Consider the following 19,458-nt stretch of genomic DNA (forward strand, 5'->3'; position numbering starts at 1 on the left):
TCTGATGGATATTTATAGTTCCTATGAAGAATTTAAAGAAAGATGGTTAATCCTTATACCTGAATTTCGTCTCTCAGGAACCTATGATGAACATCCTTCCTTTCACTAATTTTCATGCCTGCGTGGTATGCTCTGCAGGCTAAGTTCAGTTTCTCAAGCTCAGCAGTAACTTGTTCTGTCATTTTTCTGGAAGGACAATAGATAATGGTAGGACCTTCAAACTCCCAGGCAGAACTGTGGAGAGGGCAAGGAGAGAGGGAGGGAGGGAGGGAAAGAACACAAACACATCTATTATATGTATGTTTCATCGAAGCTTGGCTTTCATAATCTTGGCTTTCTACTAAGTGAAAGTCTTAAAGAAGTCAGCAGACCAAAAAAGATAACACTTCAACTCCCTGAAACTCTAAAACACTATAAAGACAAATATGGAAATGAATTACGTGAACTCAAAACTCTAGCATTCAATATTGCTTCCAAATAAAGTTAAAATCAGAAATCAGTTTATTTTAGGAAAAAAATAATTTAAAAACTTATAAGGTATAGATACAAATACTTTTAGAAAAGCAACACAATAGATTAGTCTTTACTTACTTAAGTAAGTTTCATTGTTTCATGGTTGCATAAAATACTATACAAGATTTAAAGATAAAATATTACTGCAAGGTTTACAGATATGTCTGCAGGTGATAAATCTGAAAAGTTATCTATGGAATACATCAAGTAGCAGCAAGGAGATAGATGTGTTAGGAGAGATTATAGTAATCTGGGATAAAAATTAATCGCCATTAGCAGAATTAATATAAATATGAGCAGAAAGCATTTGCATAAGAGATTGTAAAGCAAGTAATGGCCAAAAAATAGGAAAATGCAATATCACAAAAGGAGATGGAGGAAGGCACTTTTAGAAATATGTATCTTTAAGAAAGAAGAAGGTCATTTTAAAAAGTAGCCATAGTATTGAGGATAATCTGTATTGAAAAGAATCAAAGATTAGGGGTGAGGTAGTGATGTGAGTATAAAAGCATCTAGTTTAGAAGAAGCCCTTGACAAGAGAACCTTTCCCTTTACTGTAAAAGAAAAGTATAGTACAATATACTCAAGGAGGCTGCTAGAACAGCAAAACATTATGAGTACATTCATTATATTCCTATTTCATTTTGAATAACAAGCATTGCTCAGTTATTACTCAAATTGTTCCCTAGTATCCATAACAAGAACTAGTGTTTCTCAACCTAGGATCCATCCCTTCCATTGTCATACTTTCTGGAAGAGGAAAATACTAACAATGTTCTGTGTTCTTACCTACCTGCATTTGGTTTGTGTTAGTATTGGTAGGAAAATTATTTTACTTTATTCAGAATACTTCATATCATGAAAATATCAATTTTTCACTCAGCAGGCAGGTCAGAGAATATGGCATTATAAAGGTTCTTAACAAACAAGATAAAGCATATATAATACCTTTAACAAAACAAGCAATGAACAGTTTCATCAGTAAAATGAAGACATAGGTACTTCCTGGGCAGTTGGAGGATTTAACGAGCTAACTTGTAGAAAATGCCCAGGACAGTGCTTGGAACATGTACAGACTCCATATAGACTATTAAAAAAAAAAAAAAAAGTTCCCACAACAGAGCTAAGCCATGTTATTAGGAAAGCACACAGGACTCCTAAGAAAGGCGCATGTCTTGCTTGTTCACTGACTTGTAAATTATTAAAAGCATATGCCCTATTCAGATAACAACATAAAATAAAAACAGTATCAGAAGATTAGCTCCTGTCCACCTGCCCCTCTACACCTTAACATATACTCTTTGAACATCACAGAAGAGGGGACAAATCGACTGTAAAAGCCAATGGTCTGATAAAACTGAAGTAAAGCAGTGTCTCCTGGATATGACAGGACCACCACACTCATGAACTTACAGTTGCCTGCACAAGACCAAGCCACTCAGACAGAGCTCTAGAATGGTACAAATGGCTCCCTGAGCCCCTACCCCACACTGAGGCACTGCAGACAGCTGATAGTTTCTGGGAGAGGGAAAGGGAGTTTTCTTTAAGACTGGAACACCTGATTATTTGTCCATATGCCCATGGATGCTCCCTACCCAGAGGTAAACGGACAGCACATTTGAGAGTTGGTGTGTTATTTAAACATGAAGGACAGCGTGACGTTGGGGAGCAGTAGAGAGATAAGATGGATCTGGGAGAAGTTGAGTAAGTTATATGATCAAACTGTAGTACATGAAATTCTAAAAGGAATTAAAGAAAATATTTTTAAATGTGCTTTAATCCAGGCCACTGAAGTGATTATATAGTATTACACTTAATTTGAAATAAAGCTACATAAAATTTGAAACGTTAAACATGTATCAAAAAGAAACAGAAAAACTAACCTAACTTCCTTAAAAAGAAAATTCATCTATTGTTATATCTTTACCTTGACTTCTGGACAAGAAATGGTTTTAGATCCTGAAGGATATTCCCTGTTTTTCGTCCAACTTCTAAGTACAGATTTGGTCGGTCAAACCCAGTGCAGGTGACCTGAGGGTTTTTCAGGTTTAAGCAGCGTATGATATCTTCCCGGATGGAGGCGCTTGCAGTGGCAGAGAGGGCAATGATTGGGACCTGCGGGAAATACGACACAAAGGGATTCAGGAGCTCCCTCACTTTCACTTTTCTCACAAACCAACAGTCATACAAACTATGTCTAAGCCTTCCACATTACTGTTTTGGGTTATTTAAATATTTATTTCTTTTTGTCATGTTGAGGGTGGAACCCAGGACCTTGGGCATGCTATGTGACTACTCAACCACTGAAGTACATGCCCTGAGTAAAGAGAAAAAAAGTTTTTAATCGGAAACACATAAAGAAATGCTCAACCTCATTAGCCATCAGGGAAATGCAAATCAAAACAACCCTAAGATTTCACCTTACACCCATCAGAATGGCTAAGATCACAAACTCAAGAGACAACACATGCTGGAGAAGTTGTGGAGAAGGGGGAACCTTTCTCTACTGCTTGTGGGAATGTAAACTTGTACAACCACTCTGGAAAGCAATCTGGAGCTTTCTCAGACAACTAGGAATAGTGCTTGCTCAAGATCCAGCTATACTACTCCTAGGCATATACCCAAAGGATTCTCAAGTACACAATAAGGACATTTTCTCAACCATGTTTGTAGCAGCCTTATTCATAATAGCCAGAAGCTGGAAACAGCCCAGATGCCCCTCAACTGAAGAATGGATGCACAAATTGTGGTATATGTACACAATGGAATATTACTCAGCAATAAAAAACAAGGAAATCATGAAATTTGCAGGTAAATGGTGGGATCTGGAAAAGATCATCCTGAGTGAGCTATCCCAGAAGCAGAAAGATGCACACGGTATACACTCACTCATATAGATATACAATATAGGATAAACCTACTAAAATCTGTATACCTAAAGAAACTAATAAGAGGGAGGACTCTGGCTAAAATGCTCAGTCCACATTCAGAAAGGCAAAGAGGCTGGACATCAGAAGAAGGAGAAAAGAGGGAACAAGTCAGGAGCCTGACACAGAGGACCTCTGAAAGGCTCTGCCCTGCAGACTATCAATTCAGATGCTGAGACTTATGGGCAACTTTTGGGCAGAGTGCAGGGAATCTCAGGAAAGAAGTGGGAAACAGTAAGATCTGAAGAGGACAGGAACTCCACAAGGAGAGCAATAGAACCAAAAAATCTGAGCACAGGGGTCTTTCCTGAGACTTCTATTCCAACCAAGGACTATGCATGGAGATAACCTAAGACTCCTGCACAGATGAAGCCCATGACAGTTCAGTATCCAAGTGGGTTCCATTGTAATAGGAACAGGGACTATCTCTGACATGAACTGATTGGCCTGCTCTTTAATTACGTCCCCCTGAGGGGGAAGCAGCATTACCAGGCTACAGAAGAAGACACTGCAGCCACTCCTGATGAGACCTAAATGACTAGGATCAGAAGAAAGGAAAAGAAGACCTCCCCTATCAGTGGACTTGGGGAGGGGCATGCATGCAGAGGGTGGAGGAAGGGAGGGATTGAGACAGGAGGAGGGAGGGAACCACAGGGGGGATACAAAGTGAATAAAGTGTAATTAATAAAGAAAAAATTAATAAAAAAGTTTTTAAAACAGAAAAATTATCTCCTACTTAATAAGTCAAACACTGAATCTATAAGGTTTCAATGCAATCTATCTTGCTCCACTAAATTAAAATTACTTATTAGCCATCTACATTTTAGTGGTATAGAAACAGGAATTTTATTATATATATATATATTAATAATCTGTAATTCACAGTTCAAAAGCAACGGCAGAGTTATAATGTGATAACCTAGTTACATAGAACAATTTATCTTGTCTTTTGCAAGAAGTTTCTTCAAAATTATATTGGCCTATGGCTTTTCAGTGGAAACAACTCTCCCAACAGCCTTAACAACCTCCCTTCAGTTTTACTGCCTTCTCAGTGCCATACTGTATATGACAAATACGTAGCAAGTGAAACGTTTACTAACTGATTCCTTAAGCAATCGAGTCATAGGCTATTTCCAGTCTAGCTCTTCTTGACAGGATGAGCAGCAAAATCAGGAGCACAAGAGGTAGCAGGAAAAAACATGAATGAATTTCTTTTAGAAATTCAAAGCAAAATATCTCCCATATAAATGTTGCATCTTTTATCACTATTTTAATGGAGATACATTCAATCAGTTTTTACTATCAGAAAAAAAAGGCTATCTTAACATTTATTTCTAAATCATTGGCTATCGCTAAGGATACAATTTTATTTTAAAATACTTTATTATCTGTAGTAGATCAAGGAAACAATATTCTAATAAAATGAGTTACTCAAACACACTGTGACTACTTCACAAACTAATTTAAGCATTGTCTTATATCTAAGTATAAATGTATGTGCAGTTTGCCAATTTGCAAAGAAATATATACACAATTTCTAGACGTCGTGGCACACTTGAAATTCCAGTTTGTAATCCTGGCACCAGGTAGATGGAGATGGGCTGCTCCCTGGGACTCACTGGCCAAGCTACGCAAATGTACACCTGTATCTGCACACAACACACATGAACACATACATACAAAAACATGCCCGGTGCTTCATGTTACTCAAGAGTAGAGAGCAAGCACCTAAAAGGTTTCAGCTGTAACTACTACAGCACAAAACAGTTGAGATTTCTTTCTGTACAACAATTTCAAAGGCAGAGGCACTGCTAGCTCATTCCCCACTGACTTGGCAAGGGCTCAATTTAGGAAGAAAGAAGATGAGCAAGAGCTACATGGTTGCATGAACTTTTAATAAAAATTTCCATTTTTTATAAGGCCCTCAGGCTGGCAGACTGCTAGGAGAAAAGAAAAAATAATGTATTGTAAACTCACTACAACATTGTAAAGACCCAGTGGGGAGTGTTGCTCTTACAACTAGAAAGTAGGATCAAGTAACAACACTTAGGAAAAGTGGATGTTCAAAAAGTGGATAGAACAAATCTCTCAGAATGATGTTGGAAATCATTTATGATGATTTATGATGATTTATCATTTGTGATAAATCCAACATTTATGATGTTGGAAATGTCGCCAAGAATAAAGTTTACAAATAGCACATGGGGCAGTATTGAGAAATCAACCCCATGCCCTCATTTGATGGGCTACTTCCAGGTCATCTCTGTGGCTACGCACAATTATTAAAAGTCCAAACTGTTTAACTTTGAAAGAAACTGCTCAAACACTGACTTATATTGCCACCTACTTAGAGCAAGTTCTCAGTGCGAGGAATTGGTTGTTTAAGTTGGCTAGCCTTGATTTCCTTGGTGAGAGACAGCAGTTGTTAGCAAAAGAAGCAACCAAACATAATAAATATAATGCAAATTAATCTTATGGAACTGTACACTTAGGTGAATCTTAATTATATACTCCATGAAACAAAAGTTGAGAGAAAATATAACTATTCTTTTTCCAGATTGGATCATGTGACTACTTCACACTGTATAATGTACACAGATTTTAGATGTTTATTCTTTTATTCCAGTTATTCAGTATCTGAATAACTGATCTTTTTAATGGGTCCTTACAACAAAGTAATGGGAAGAGCCAGTATATCTCATGGACTTTAAAAATACCTCTTCCTGATTGGATACAAACTTTAAAAGATATGCAGAACTTTCCTCTGGCTGCTCCTTCTCTGGGCTCACTTTTATGATTCCCTCCAAATGGGCTCTTTGTGTCAACTGTTTGGTGATTTCTAGCGTTTCTAGATTTACTATAATAATTTGGTGTGATGTATCCAGGCTTACAAGAGTAATCCCAGTGTAACTGGATAGAACAATAAGACCAAGGAACATGAGAAAACTGATATCCAGCAGGTGGCGTTTCTTACTACTGCCTAACAGAGTCAGTTCTTAAAAACACAGGGGAAAGGATCCTCAGCCACTGCATGAGGAACAACCTGCCAAGACTCTCGGCTGAAGGATATGGTATTTAATCACTGGAAGAACGGAAAATGATCTCATTATATCCAGAGTTATATATAACAAGGGATTTAATTCCACCTGAAGAGTATTCAAGAACTGCTTGAAATATTTAAAACTCCTTTAACACGATCCTAGAATGAAAGGCCTGGGAAAGGATTACGAAAGTACTCTTCTCGATTTTCAATTTCGCAGCTCTCTCTCTCTCATTAAACCATTCAAAATTAGTGGAAACCAGTCCTTCAGAGCAGTGCTTGGTGGCTTGCACTGTGGGAACGCCTTCACTCGCCCTCCCACGAGTACTATTCGCCTTTCGGTATCACCTGCACCATTCTATGCACACTGTATCATGTGCTTCTACTTTCCTGGATGTGGATCTCAGTTCCCTCACTGGACTATGAGCTACCTAAGGGGAGAAAATGTGGTTTGTCTCTTTCAAATCATTTATTTTGAAACCAGCACAGAGTCCTATGGTATAGCTATTTATCACCCAATTCTTATAACTACCTACGCAGGTTTCTGATCAGAATTCATTCATTCATTCATTCATTCATTCATTCAAGTAATTATTGAGCAGCTGCTATGATTCAGATACCACCCCTGCTTATATAAACCAAAAGAAGAAAAACTCCTTCTTGCTACGGTTTAGATACAAACTGTCTTAGCCATGTGTGGAAGGGTGAGTTCCTGGGTAATAGACCCAACCACTAAGAGGTTAATGGATAACGACAGCTGTAACCTGACCCACTGATGGATTCCATTAATAATCTGATGTCATCATGGGAACATGAAAGTGACATAACATAAAACTCAGTGGAATGTGATACCATCGATTTTTTCACTTTATTTGGTGAAATGGCACCCTACAAGAGGATCTTGTGCAGAAGGCACAAAACTCTCTGGCATATTCATAAGTATCACTTTAAATGCTGTATTGAAGTAGACTGAAGATGGAAACCCAGAGGTCACTGTAATAGCCTATGTGAAAGATATAGGCTAGCACCAGAGATCTGGCAGGGATCAAGAGAGAAGTAGTTAGAGTTTGTATATACTTGGAAGCCCTCACAAGAGTTCCTTATTATTGGAATGTGTGATGGAGAACGGTAAAAAGAAAAGTTACCAGGCATAGTGGTACATACTTACAATCCAGGCACTGGGGAGACTGAGGCAGGGGGATCTCTAGTCACTGCTGCATAGCAAAAGTCTGGTGCTGCTATTCAACAAGATCAGAGAGTCTGGGGGAAAGCAGTTGGAGTGGGAAGAACATCAGAAGTCAGTTGGGATGGGATAAGTTTGAGATAGCTATTAGGAACCTAAATAGAAAAGTCTTAAGTAGGCAGCTATGTGTGTAAACATAACCTATGAATCTCCTATCGTGTGTTTGACTTTTATTAAATAAATATTGCTAAAAACCAAATTAGTGACAACACCAAATATGGAAAGTTCATATAGGAACGCAATAATATCTTGGTGGAATCAATCCAAGACAGGGATGTAAATTTGAGAGTTCTCCATAGATAGATGGTAGTTTAGCACAGAGGATAGAGATTAAGTACCAGGCATGCCAACCTCAATAAAACAGGCAGGTACAAAGGAATAGAAGACACTCAAGGAAAAGGAAAGAAAGAAAACAAGAAAAATGTGCTGTCCTTAGACAACTGAAGGAATATGATATTGATGGCTACCTTACTGGATGGTGCACAGCTGAGAAAGAGTGCCTGAGACAAGGCCAGACAGTACTTAGACCTCAATCCACACCAGCTGTACTCTCTTTCAGTATGATATTTGCCAGCTGTGACATTGCGTTTTTGCTACTGTTGATGACTTATTTTGTTCACTTAATTACTGCTCAATCAAATCTTCAAGGGAAAACCCAAGCAAAAAGAAGTAATTTTAAACATAGCAATTTGCCATTAATATGTAAGATTAATGATTAATGAAACTGAGACAGATAATCTTACTAAAAGGTTAACAGCTTTCAATATTTTTCTCTGTTTAACCCCTGTAACTATGAATCTTGAGCACAGGAGGCACCACCGTCTTCCTGTCAGTAGGACCTAAACACAGGCCACTTTGTTCATTCAATCAAAATTAATACAGAGGACTAGCACAAATGCATTCAAAAGATCTTCAACAAAGGGGCAAAAGTGATTAAACAGAAAAGGCAGTCTTTTGATCCAGTGGCAGGGGTAGGGGCTTCCTGTTCCTACCTCCATCGCATAGCATGGGATTAGGCACATGCTACTTTGCTTTACAGGGGCTTTGTAGACTCAAGCGCACGGCTTCACACTTGCATGGCAAGCTCTTTACCTGCCATGCCATCTCTGCACCCTCTGAGACCTAAATTTAATCACTCACATTTTAGGAAAAACAAACAAACAAACAAAAAAACCATAGAAGCAAAATGTCAAGAGTAAGACTGAGAACAAAATCCAAAAAATATATAATTATAATATTCTAAATTTCATCCAAATTCATGTTTTTTCTTTATAAGACAATGTGAAAAAAATAAAAAACAATGTGAAAATAATGATAGATAAAATAAAATTTATAAAAAATATTTACAAGCGAAATATCTAACACAGAACTGATATTTATAAAAACTTTTTAAAATTCTGACAGGGTGATGCAGGGACGAGGGACATGGCTGAGTCTTTGGGCCTGAGCGTCTATCTCCAGCACCTACACAAAAGCCAGGCAGAGAGTGCACACCTGGGAGCCCAGCGTCCAGGAGGAGAAGGAACCCAGGGGCGTGGTGGCCCGCCAGTCTAGCACTGGCGAGCAACCTGGCTGGTGAGAGACTCTGTTTTAAATCAAATAAGGTGCAAGCGTAACAGATGAAGATGCCAACACCAACAGCTGGCTTCTGCAGGTGCTACGCTGTAGAATTCGACACACACACACACACACACACACTCCCTTTCCCTCTCCCTTTTATTCTCCTTCTCACACACACCCACTTAACAGAAAAAAAAAAACAATTAAACAAGGCATGTTACCAAATAAGAACCATACAAAAAGACATTCAACACCACTAGCTATTAGAGAAATGCAAATTGAAAACACAAACTACCACTCCACTCCTATCTTAGTTGCTAAAATACAACAGCAGTAAGACAAAACAGTGGTGAGAATGAGAAGAAATTATAGTTCCTATACTTCTGGGGACAGGGAGGATACACAATGGTATCGCCAGTCTGAAAAGTAGTTCTGCAGATCCTTCTAAAAATGAAGGAAGCACTTCCCAGAGGGTCCAGCAGCCACAGTCCTGGCATTTATCCCCAAAACTAAAACTTATGTTCACAGGTTATAAAACCATTGCCCTACCAAAGGACCCTGGGAGTATGTAAGTGTTCACAGTATCCTCATTTACAATATCCGAAGTCCAGGAAACAACTGAGGTTTTCTATGAACTGTGATGAATATGATAATGCAGTCCACAGCCCATCTTACAGTGGCCCATTAATGAAGGACACATAGCAACTACAATTTTGTGGAATGTTTAAAAAAGGAAAATGAAATAAATGTGTCAAAGCCATACTAAACACCTGCCCTCTCCATCCACATTGGCTTTTTCTGGTTTCAGACTACTGTGATCAAGCCTAGTTTAAATATACTAAATGGAAAGTTATACAAATAAAAAGTTTATTTTTCTTTTTTTCCCCAAGACAGGGATTCTTTGTGCAGCCTTGGCTGTCCAAGAACTCATTCTGTAGAACTCACATGGATCCTTCTCCCTCTGTCTCCCCAAGTGCTGGGATGACAGGCGTGCCCTTCCAGTGCTGACACTCCATTCTCACTGTGAAGGAATGACCCCTTGCTACCGAGTACCTGCACAATTCATGTTTCTCATCAGTTAGCTCTTTTATACCCGTCTTGGTGACCAGCAGTTAAGCTGGGAAGTGCTTGTGGTTGGCTGCCCCTTCTTCTACTTAATTATGATCCAAATGGTGGAGAATGAGTGTGGGCATTTTTATTATAGTCTATTGCCATGGCTATTCATTTAACACTTCTTCCACTGTGCGTAAATTACATCGGGGGGAGCTCCAAGGTGCCCACTGGGGTCCTAGCAAATATAGCCCCTGCCACTAAGGAGCAATAATGCCATTTTTTATTATTATTTATTATAATTTATTCACTTTGTATCCCAGCTGTAGCCCCCTCCCTCATCTCCTCCTGGTTCCACCCTCCCTCCTTTCCCTCTCCCTATGTCCCTCCTGTAGTCTACTGATATTTACAAAGCTTCTTTTCCAACTCTTGTCCCAGGGAAGAATATACTACCTGTGCCCTGACATCGAGGAGTGTGATAACGACACAAACTCAAAAATAATTTAATACATTGAGATATCTTGATACTTTTTTAACTTTTTTTTAAATTTTTTAATACTCTATTCATCATATATCCCAATTGAAGGCCCCTCCCTCAACTCCTTCCAGTCCCACCCTTTCTCCCTCATTCCCCTCTTTCCCCTCTTCCTATCCCCTTCCCCACGTCTACTGAAAGGGGAAATTTTCCTCCTCTGCCAGCTGCCCATAGCTTATTAAGTCTCATCAGGACTGCCTGGATCTTCTTCCTCTGTGGCCTGGCAAGGCCACATCCCCAGGGGCAAGTGATCAAAGAGCAGGCTACTGAGTTCATGAAAGAGGCAGCCCCTGCTCCCCTTGCTAGGGAACCCACATGGAGAATGAGCTGTCTATGGGCTACATCTGAGCAGGGGGTCTAGGTCCTTTCCATGCATGGTCTTTGGTTGGTATATCAGTCTCTGTAGGAGTCTGACCCCCTTCGGCTCAGATTTTTAGCTTTGCTTGCTTTTAATATCACAATTTCATGGTTCTCAAGGGTAAACTTCGTGGATGACAATGGAGTAGCTCGATGTCAAAGGTTGCATATTCCTGTTAGAGTATTCCTCAATAAGCTATATGCCAACCTCAAAAGGAGGCCAATGTTAGAATCTTAAAAAAAAACACATAGGTTCCCTGCTTATATCTGACACCTTCTCTTTTATAAAAAAGCATTTAGCTGTTAGGACATTACTCAGTCCTGGAAGCACTTGATAAAAATGTCACTTCAAGACATTAAACTTGGGGTTGAGGATTTAGGTTAGAAGGAAAAGGCCTGGAGTCAATTCAAAACTAGGATGGGTGGGGTAGGATGGGGACATCAAACTTGGCAAAGCTTACCAAGGGGAGTGCTTTCTTCAGAGAGCCCAGTGTCCTGAATGAACTTCTAAAATCATGGCCCCACTCAGAAATACAGTGAGCCTCGTCCACAGCAATAAGTGTGATACCTACAAAAAGGAGAATATACATGGAAAATATGAGTCAAAAAGCAAAAGATGCTATCTAAGTCAATATTGTTTTTTCTGTTAGAATATATACCTTACAAAAAGTATGAGCCAAATCAAAGTATTTGGCTCAAACACACACACCCATAAGAAGCATAAAAAATACCAGATAACATCAAAACTCATAAGCAAGAATAGGAGGCAAGAAGAGAAATGAATAAAAGGCATTAGAATATAGGAAATATTTATATTTAATTCAAACAACATACTATATTTCAGCTTTCATTACTATTCCTCAAAGATATAAATTACTTACTATTACTTTGTCCCCAGATTATCACTTATGAACCATCTGCAACAATGTGCTTTCAAAAGAACTGTTCTATTTCATTTTTTGGCAATAATGTTAATCTTATCTTATAGATTGGCTATCAAAAAAGACAAATAGTCAGCACATTTCTCCCGAGATGAAAAACATCATTATCCACGATTGAGCACGTATCATATTGCAAGAAGTTCCTCTGAAATGCCAATATGTGAAGACACCATGACATCCATATTGTCTAACATAAAATAGTATGGGAAGAACTCAATCTAATTGTGTGCAAAGTAGGTAGTAAAAAGGAATATAGCTCCGCACTCTGCCCCACAGTGTACACTAAACAAGATCGATAGTGTGGTAATGCATTTTAAAGGGTTTATTGTATAATCATCTATTAAAACAACTTCAAAGAACTGACTAGTAATGCCCCTACCATTAATTATCAAATTAATACTTTTAAGAGAAAAATAACTTTTGTTTGGGGGCTATATTCTATCAGTGAGATGATTAAAAACACATGCTTTAGAGTCAGATTGGCTGCACACAAAGCCTTGACTGCACACAAGTTAAAAGACTTTCCAGTTCTCAGTTTCCCCAAAACTACAATGTGAATCTGCTGAGATGGCTCAGGGTGTTAAAAGCCTAGAAAGCCTGACAGCGTTCAACCCTCAGAAACCACAGAGAGAACTGACTTCCACTGCTCTGTAAACACATTGTGGTAACATGCACACACGCACGCACACACACACACAGCAGCAGCAGCAGCAGCAGCAGCAGCAGCAGCAGCAGCAACAGAACTCTATGATACACAGTAGGCAATAAAAGCACCTAGCACGTCTTGGTACTCTGAGGTTAAATTATAGCACACACATAAAATACTCAGATAATCCAGGCACCAAAAAAGAGTTTATTAAGAATATGCTACCATTGTTAAGAGCCAGTGTGGTAGCACATGCATGGAATTTCAGGGTAAGGGATTCAAGGCCATCTTCAGCCACAAAGAAAGTTCAAGACTTGCCTGAGCTACAAGAGTCTCTGTTTAAATAAACAACTAAATTAGCCCTTTTCTAGATAACCAAAATGCACTTGACTTCAAGGATCTCACAGTTCTACAGAAAAGACAAAATTCACTGAGATTATAAGCTACACTGAGGTCCTCAGAAAATGAGAAGGAAGAAAGCAGAGAAGCAAATATATATTTTATACCACTGAGTGACTGGGAAAATCCCACTGTTACTCACACACTTATTTTGACTGTAGAGAATAAAATAGCTAGATTTTAATTTAAATGAGTTAGAAAAATCTCTGATAGGCATATAATGGAGTTGACCTTTGACCTGCATAGTTAGTTCAAACAAGCATTGGTTAACATTCACTTGAATGGAAAGTTCAAGTGTCTTTCCAGGTCCTGTACATATTTCATTTCGGCACACCTGTCACTCAAGTCTCATTCCCAAAGTTAAAAGACAATTACAAGTGCAGCTGAAAAGGCACCCCCATATAAAAGTATGTTTGCTATTTCTGTTATAGATCCAGACTCCTTAAAAAAATTTAACATTTACCTAAAAATGACAAATCTGATTAGTTAAATGTCAGACTACTGTACAAATAACAACCTGAGTATATTCATTTTATAGGCATTTTACACTTTCCTGCAAGCAAAAGCCAAGGGGAGATATTAGTAAAAATAACTTTAATTTAGCTTATCCCTTTTTCTAACTTACCCAGGGAAAAATATTTTCATCCATTAAAAGCAAAGAATGCTTCTCTAATGAAAATACTTATGCATGTTTTTTGGTTTTTTGTTTGTTTGCTTGTTTGCTTGCTTCTGTGTTTGTTTTTAAAATAGAAGGGAGCTGACTATCTGATCCTCCTGAATCAGCCTCCTAGAACTGAGATGATATTTCCGTACCTAGCAAAAGAAAGGAAGGAAAAAAGGAAGAGGGGGAAGGGAGGAGAGAGAGAGAGACAGACACGGGGGAGGGGGAGAAAGAGTGGAAACCACAATAAATAACAATATCTAGATGATCAAGCAAGAAGAGGGGTTTAAAACCACCTCTCTTCAAGCCTGACAACCAAGTTGAATGTCTGGAACCAGCATGGCTGAAAGACAGGACCATCTCCCCTTCTCCTGAAAGTTATCCTCAGACTACACACTCATACCAAAACAGAGTAAAAATAAAAATAAATTAAACAATGAATTCAGGCCTGGTGCATGCTAGGCAAACACCATCATTGAGCTACACCCTTGGCTCTGCAGCATTCACCAGTTACCTGTTATGAAAAGTTAAAAAGTAAAAAGTCACAACTACTTGTCAAAAGCATTTAACATTTATTTACGTAATTATTCATTTACAGCATTATAAAACTAAAACATATTTGAAGCGGAATCAAATATACTCAGAATATAGAGTTACAGATTCCAGTGTTTTAGATATAATCATGAAATTGATCTATAACGTAGAAAGGCTTATCCCATAGGGACATGCTCAAAAGAACTCCTTATAGCCTAATAGGATACACATCAAATTTGTTTTCCATTGCAGGCAAAAAGCATGCAATGAGAGCTAAACAGATAACACAGGCACATACTGATAATACACTTCTTACATGTTAATTTCTGTCCTCAATCTTTGTTGATTTCATCACATACTGCAATATAAAATTTTGCTTTCATTGTATTTGTTAAGAAAACTGTTAAATATATTCCTTATACAGAATGTTAAGTGATACATGTCTTTGTTAGTATTAATATTGCTGTGACGAAATACCATGACCAAAACAACTTGTGGAGGAAAGGGTTTATTTGGCTTACACTTAAACACCACCTTCATCACTGATGGAAGGCAGGACAGGAACTCAAACAGGACAGGAACCTGGAGGCAGGAGCTGATGCAGAGGCCATGGAGGAGTCCTGCTTACTGGCTTGCTCATCATGGTTTACTCAGCCTGCTTTCTCATAGAACCCAGGACCACTAATTGATAAAATGCTCTACAGGATTGCCTACAAATAGATCTTACGGAGACATTTATTTTTCATTTGTGGTTCCCTTCTCTTTGATGTCTCTAACTTGTACCAAGTTGACATAAAACTAACCAGTCCAGTAGAATACTGAAAACTTAATCTATATGAAATTACTTAAGACCTAGTTCTTCAAAAAGTTCCCAAAATTGGGAAGATAATTTTATCCTACAAGTTGGATAAAATTTAAATTAAGGTTTCAAATATGGATTAGCATTTGTCTCCTTTGTAACTCTCAGCTGAACCTAACCACCACCACCAAAAACAATAAAAATAAAATAAAAACCAAAAACATAAAAATGTTTCAATACAGTGTCACAGCATGTGACTAATTTTATATTTATATTCTCTAAAAAAAAATAAGCTGTTTAACAACATTTTTCTAAAGTCTGAAGAGTAATTTTTTGTTTTGTTTTGTTTTCTTTTCAAAACTGGGTTTTTCTGTATAACCCTGGCTGTCCTGCAGACCAGACTCACAGAGATCTACCTACTTTGCCTCCCGAGTACTGGGATTAAAGCCATTAATGAAGAATGATTCTCATAAACAAGAACCAAGAACTATGACATAGATTTAATTTAGACTCAGAATATTAAAGAAGATAAATCTCAGAATCATTGAATGAATTCAGCATTCATTCAACGGCATACTGAAATAGATAACTAGGTACCAAGTCCTGCACTGAGGAAAAAAATTAAAAAAACCATATTTTTCTGTCAAGAGTATATTGTGTAGCAGGAGATACTTACATGTCTGCATACAAATATAGAACTAACCCAGAGTCCCACCTTTATGGAATGAGGAACTATATATATTATGAAATGGGACAAATACCAAATTGGTCAGCGATTTCCCAGAGAAGGAATTGTTTGAAATGAACCTTTAACAAAATTGAAATCTAGTCTCTATTCATGCGTGGATTTACTTTTTATTCACAGAAGTCCTATTTCGTTACTTACCAATATTAGACTCAAGCTCCTGGAGTAGGTCCAAATTACCAGAACAGAATTCTGGAGTTATGTATATGATCCTGTATTTGCCTCTGTAAAGACAAACAAAAACAGGAACAGAAAAGAAAACACTCCACTAAAGAACACAGTCTTTTTCTGTGGCCTAGCAAGGCTGCTCCTCCCTTGGCGGGGCGGGGGGAGGGGGGATCGAAGAGCTCGCCGTTGAGTTCATGTCAGGAATAGCTCCTGTTCCCCTTATTAGAGAACACATTTGGACACTGAGCTACCATGGGCTATATCCGAGCAGGGGTTCTAGGTTATATCCATACAGGGTCCTTGGTTGGAGAAACAGTCTCAGAAAAGACCCCTGTGCCCTGATATATTTGGTCCTTGTGGCGCTCCTGGACTCTCCAGGTCTTACTAACCCCCCTTCTTTCATATGATTCCCTGCACTCTGTTGAAGGTTTGGTTATGGGTCTTAATATCTGCTTTGAGACACTGCAGCCAGGCCTGAAGAGACTTGATAAACTAGGGTCAGATGGAAGAGGAGGAGGTCCTCCCCTTTTAGTGGACTTGGAAAGGGACAGGGAGAAGATGAGGGGGAGAGGGGGGACTGGGAGGGAAGGAGGGAGGGGGCTATGGTTGGGATACAAAGTAAATAACCTGTGATTAATATAAAAAAATAAATGAATAAAAAGAACATAGTCAATGAATAACAACTTAAAATTAAAATGTTTGATAGATTTTTAAGTAACACATCATTCTTATTATGAAAAACCAAAGGAATATTATATATACAAATTCAGATTTGTTAGTTCTTTGATTTGTCTTCAACTCATCAAAACAAATAGAGCAATTTCTGTCAGGGAATATTTGCCACTAAAGTGGTATTACAAGTCAAATTCTACTTTCTAAAAGTCCATTTTCAAAACAAAATACCCAAGTTAGATACTCAAATCTTTGTAAAGTTTTTGTATTATCCCATACCAATGTACCTCACCTATGAGAACTAAAACCCATATTCCTTGCTCTCTAATAATTAAGGCCTTAATAATCCAGTTTATTCTATATATTCTACTGACAAGAATAGGCAATCAAAGGCTGTCTTCTAAAATACGAACACCTGATCAAGATTAACCAGTCATCAAAGGGAGGAGTGGAGTTGCCATCCTCTATTTGGTGACTCATCTCCTAAATGGGACAGGAGAACACACATAAAAAGAAGATCTTTTGTATTCTCCATGTCCATTTTTTCTCCACGGGAGCCATGTGAACTTCCTTTGTCCTTAAAATAAAATTCATGTTTTGCTTAAAGTAATTATGTTAACTTGTTATTATGACAACTTTTATAATGAAGGCTACAAACTATTTATGCTGTGTCATCACTTTACCATATAAAAACAGATGAAAGCCCGGTAGTGGTGACACACATCTTTAATCTCAGCACTTGGGAGGCAGAGGCATGTGGGACTCTATAAATTCGATCCTGATCTACAAAGAGTTCCAGGACTACCAGGGCTACGCAAACAAATCCTGTCTCAAAAACAGTAACAGATCAAATTAAACTTATTTTTTTCTATATAAGAAGTTGAGTTTTTAACTCATCCATTCAACAAATATTTTGCTATCTATTACATGCTAAACATTATATTTTCACTAGAAATTTATTAGGTACAGAATAAATTTTCCTTTATCTCCAGGAAACTAATATAGCATTCTAATTACTGTAAGAAACAAAAATAATAATAAAGTCTGACATTATTCTACCCAGATTTGGACTCAGTTCTCCTTCCTTTATGAAAACTGATCTGAGATGAGTTAGTCAATTCAGTGTATCCCAGTTTCTTTTATCTATTGTTGGTTGGTTGGTTGGTTGGTTGGTTGGTTGGTTGGTTGGTTGGTTTTTCAAGATAAGGTTTCTCTATGTTGCCTTGGCTGTACTGGATTCACTTTGTAGACCAGGCTGGCCTCTAACTCACAGCAACCTGCCTGCCTCGGTCTCTGCCTCCCCTAGTGCTGGGATTACAGGTGTGTGCCACCATGCCCATGCCCGGCATATCCCAGTTTCTTGAAAATGAGATGTTTCCTTAGAGAGTGAGACTCAGGGTATCTCAGTTTAAAGGGCATGCCAGAACATTCATGGAACCAGAGAGCAGCCAAAAAAAAAAAAAAAAAAAAAAAACAACCCAACACAAGTCTGAGAACAGGGAGCATAACCGCGGGTTGAAATCCAGACTGCCAAGCTTATTACAGTAACCAAGTTTGGAAGAAAGAAAGGAAAGGGAGAAATGTAACTACCTTGTAATTTCAAAATTAAAGTTTTTAAAGTATGCTTTCAAATAAGGGCAATTTATTCATATATTAAATAAAAATGTACACAAAATTCTCTTACAGTATATACATCTTAGGATGTGATCTGAAGTCATATAAACTACTCACAATTTAATGTCTCCTAGAATATTTTTTGATTGTGCTGATCCAAGTAAACAGGCTGGAATGTTGGACATTCTAAAAGAGACAAATGCTCCACATCAATACACATACCACAGATACTAACTTTGTTCTTAAAAAGAAGAGATTAGTAATATATATCCCTCATTCTTCTAATATATATATATGTATCTTGACAGCAGAACAGAAAAAGAATTTCGAGGCAGCCATTATAAACCAGCATAAATCTTCTTAAAACTTGATCAGGAAAATCTGATGGCCTTGACTCAGAGAACACCAAAATGAATGTAAACTCTCCCACTAACACTTTGTTTGCCACTACTAAATGCAGCCAGGTGGCGTAGTGTGCCCCGTGAGCCCAACACTTGCAGGACAAAAGGACAGAGAGACACCATCCTGGACTATAAACAGCAAGACCCTAGATAAAAATAAAAATAAAGGTCGTCATGTCCCCAAACATAATCCTATGATTTATGTTTATCATCTGATATTTCATTTACAGAACAAACAGAGGGGGACAACTGAGCAAAGGAGCACTGGACTGAGAGAGAAGATGCCAGCTTGGCCTCTCTAGTAAGATCCTTCTTTAAGTGTTCTTTCTTGCTTGTTTATCAAAGGCAATGATGTAAAGGTAAAACCATTACTTACTCAAGCTGAAGAACCTGATCTTCCATTAAGGAAATAAGAGGCGAAATAACAATTCCAATTTTGCCTGCATAAATAGGTGGATACTGGAAGCACAAACTCTTCCCATATCCTTGAATAAAAATAATACACAAAATAAAAATAAACTCTTGATGTTTTACTTTCTTCTTACAACGTGCTTATGTAGCAGAATAAATATCCTTATAAGGTAATTCATACATTAATTTGAAATCTTTTTTTCTGTTCACTCTCTCCTATATTTTAAGTTTGTGAAAGATTA

The 19,458-nt window shown here is 38.0% G+C and overlaps 1 protein-coding gene across 2 annotated transcripts in view; it reads right to left on the reverse strand.

Moving 5' to 3' along the window:
- Wrn (WRN RecQ like helicase) overlaps positions 1-19,458 on the reverse strand; it is a 124,958-nt gene that overhangs the window by 48,050 nt on the left and 57,450 nt on the right. For both annotated transcript variants that reach the window (XM_060381596.1, XM_060381595.1), the window contains 6 exons: positions 19,182-19,290; positions 18,522-18,590; positions 16,092-16,174; positions 11,687-11,793; positions 2,441-2,628; positions 60-234 (listed from right to left, as the gene is read on the reverse strand). In XM_060381596.1, the coding sequence (XP_060237579.1) occupies positions 60-234; positions 2,441-2,628; positions 11,687-11,793; positions 16,092-16,174; positions 18,522-18,590; positions 19,182-19,290 (731 nt within the window). The remainder of the gene's footprint in view (positions 1-59; positions 235-2,440; positions 2,629-11,686; positions 11,794-16,091; positions 16,175-18,521; positions 18,591-19,181; positions 19,291-19,458) is intronic.

This window comes from Meriones unguiculatus, chromosome 4, assembly GCF_030254825.1.
Source record: "Meriones unguiculatus strain TT.TT164.6M chromosome 4, Bangor_MerUng_6.1, whole genome shotgun sequence".
Classification (NCBI taxonomy): domain Eukaryota; kingdom Metazoa; phylum Chordata; class Mammalia; order Rodentia; family Muridae; genus Meriones; species Meriones unguiculatus.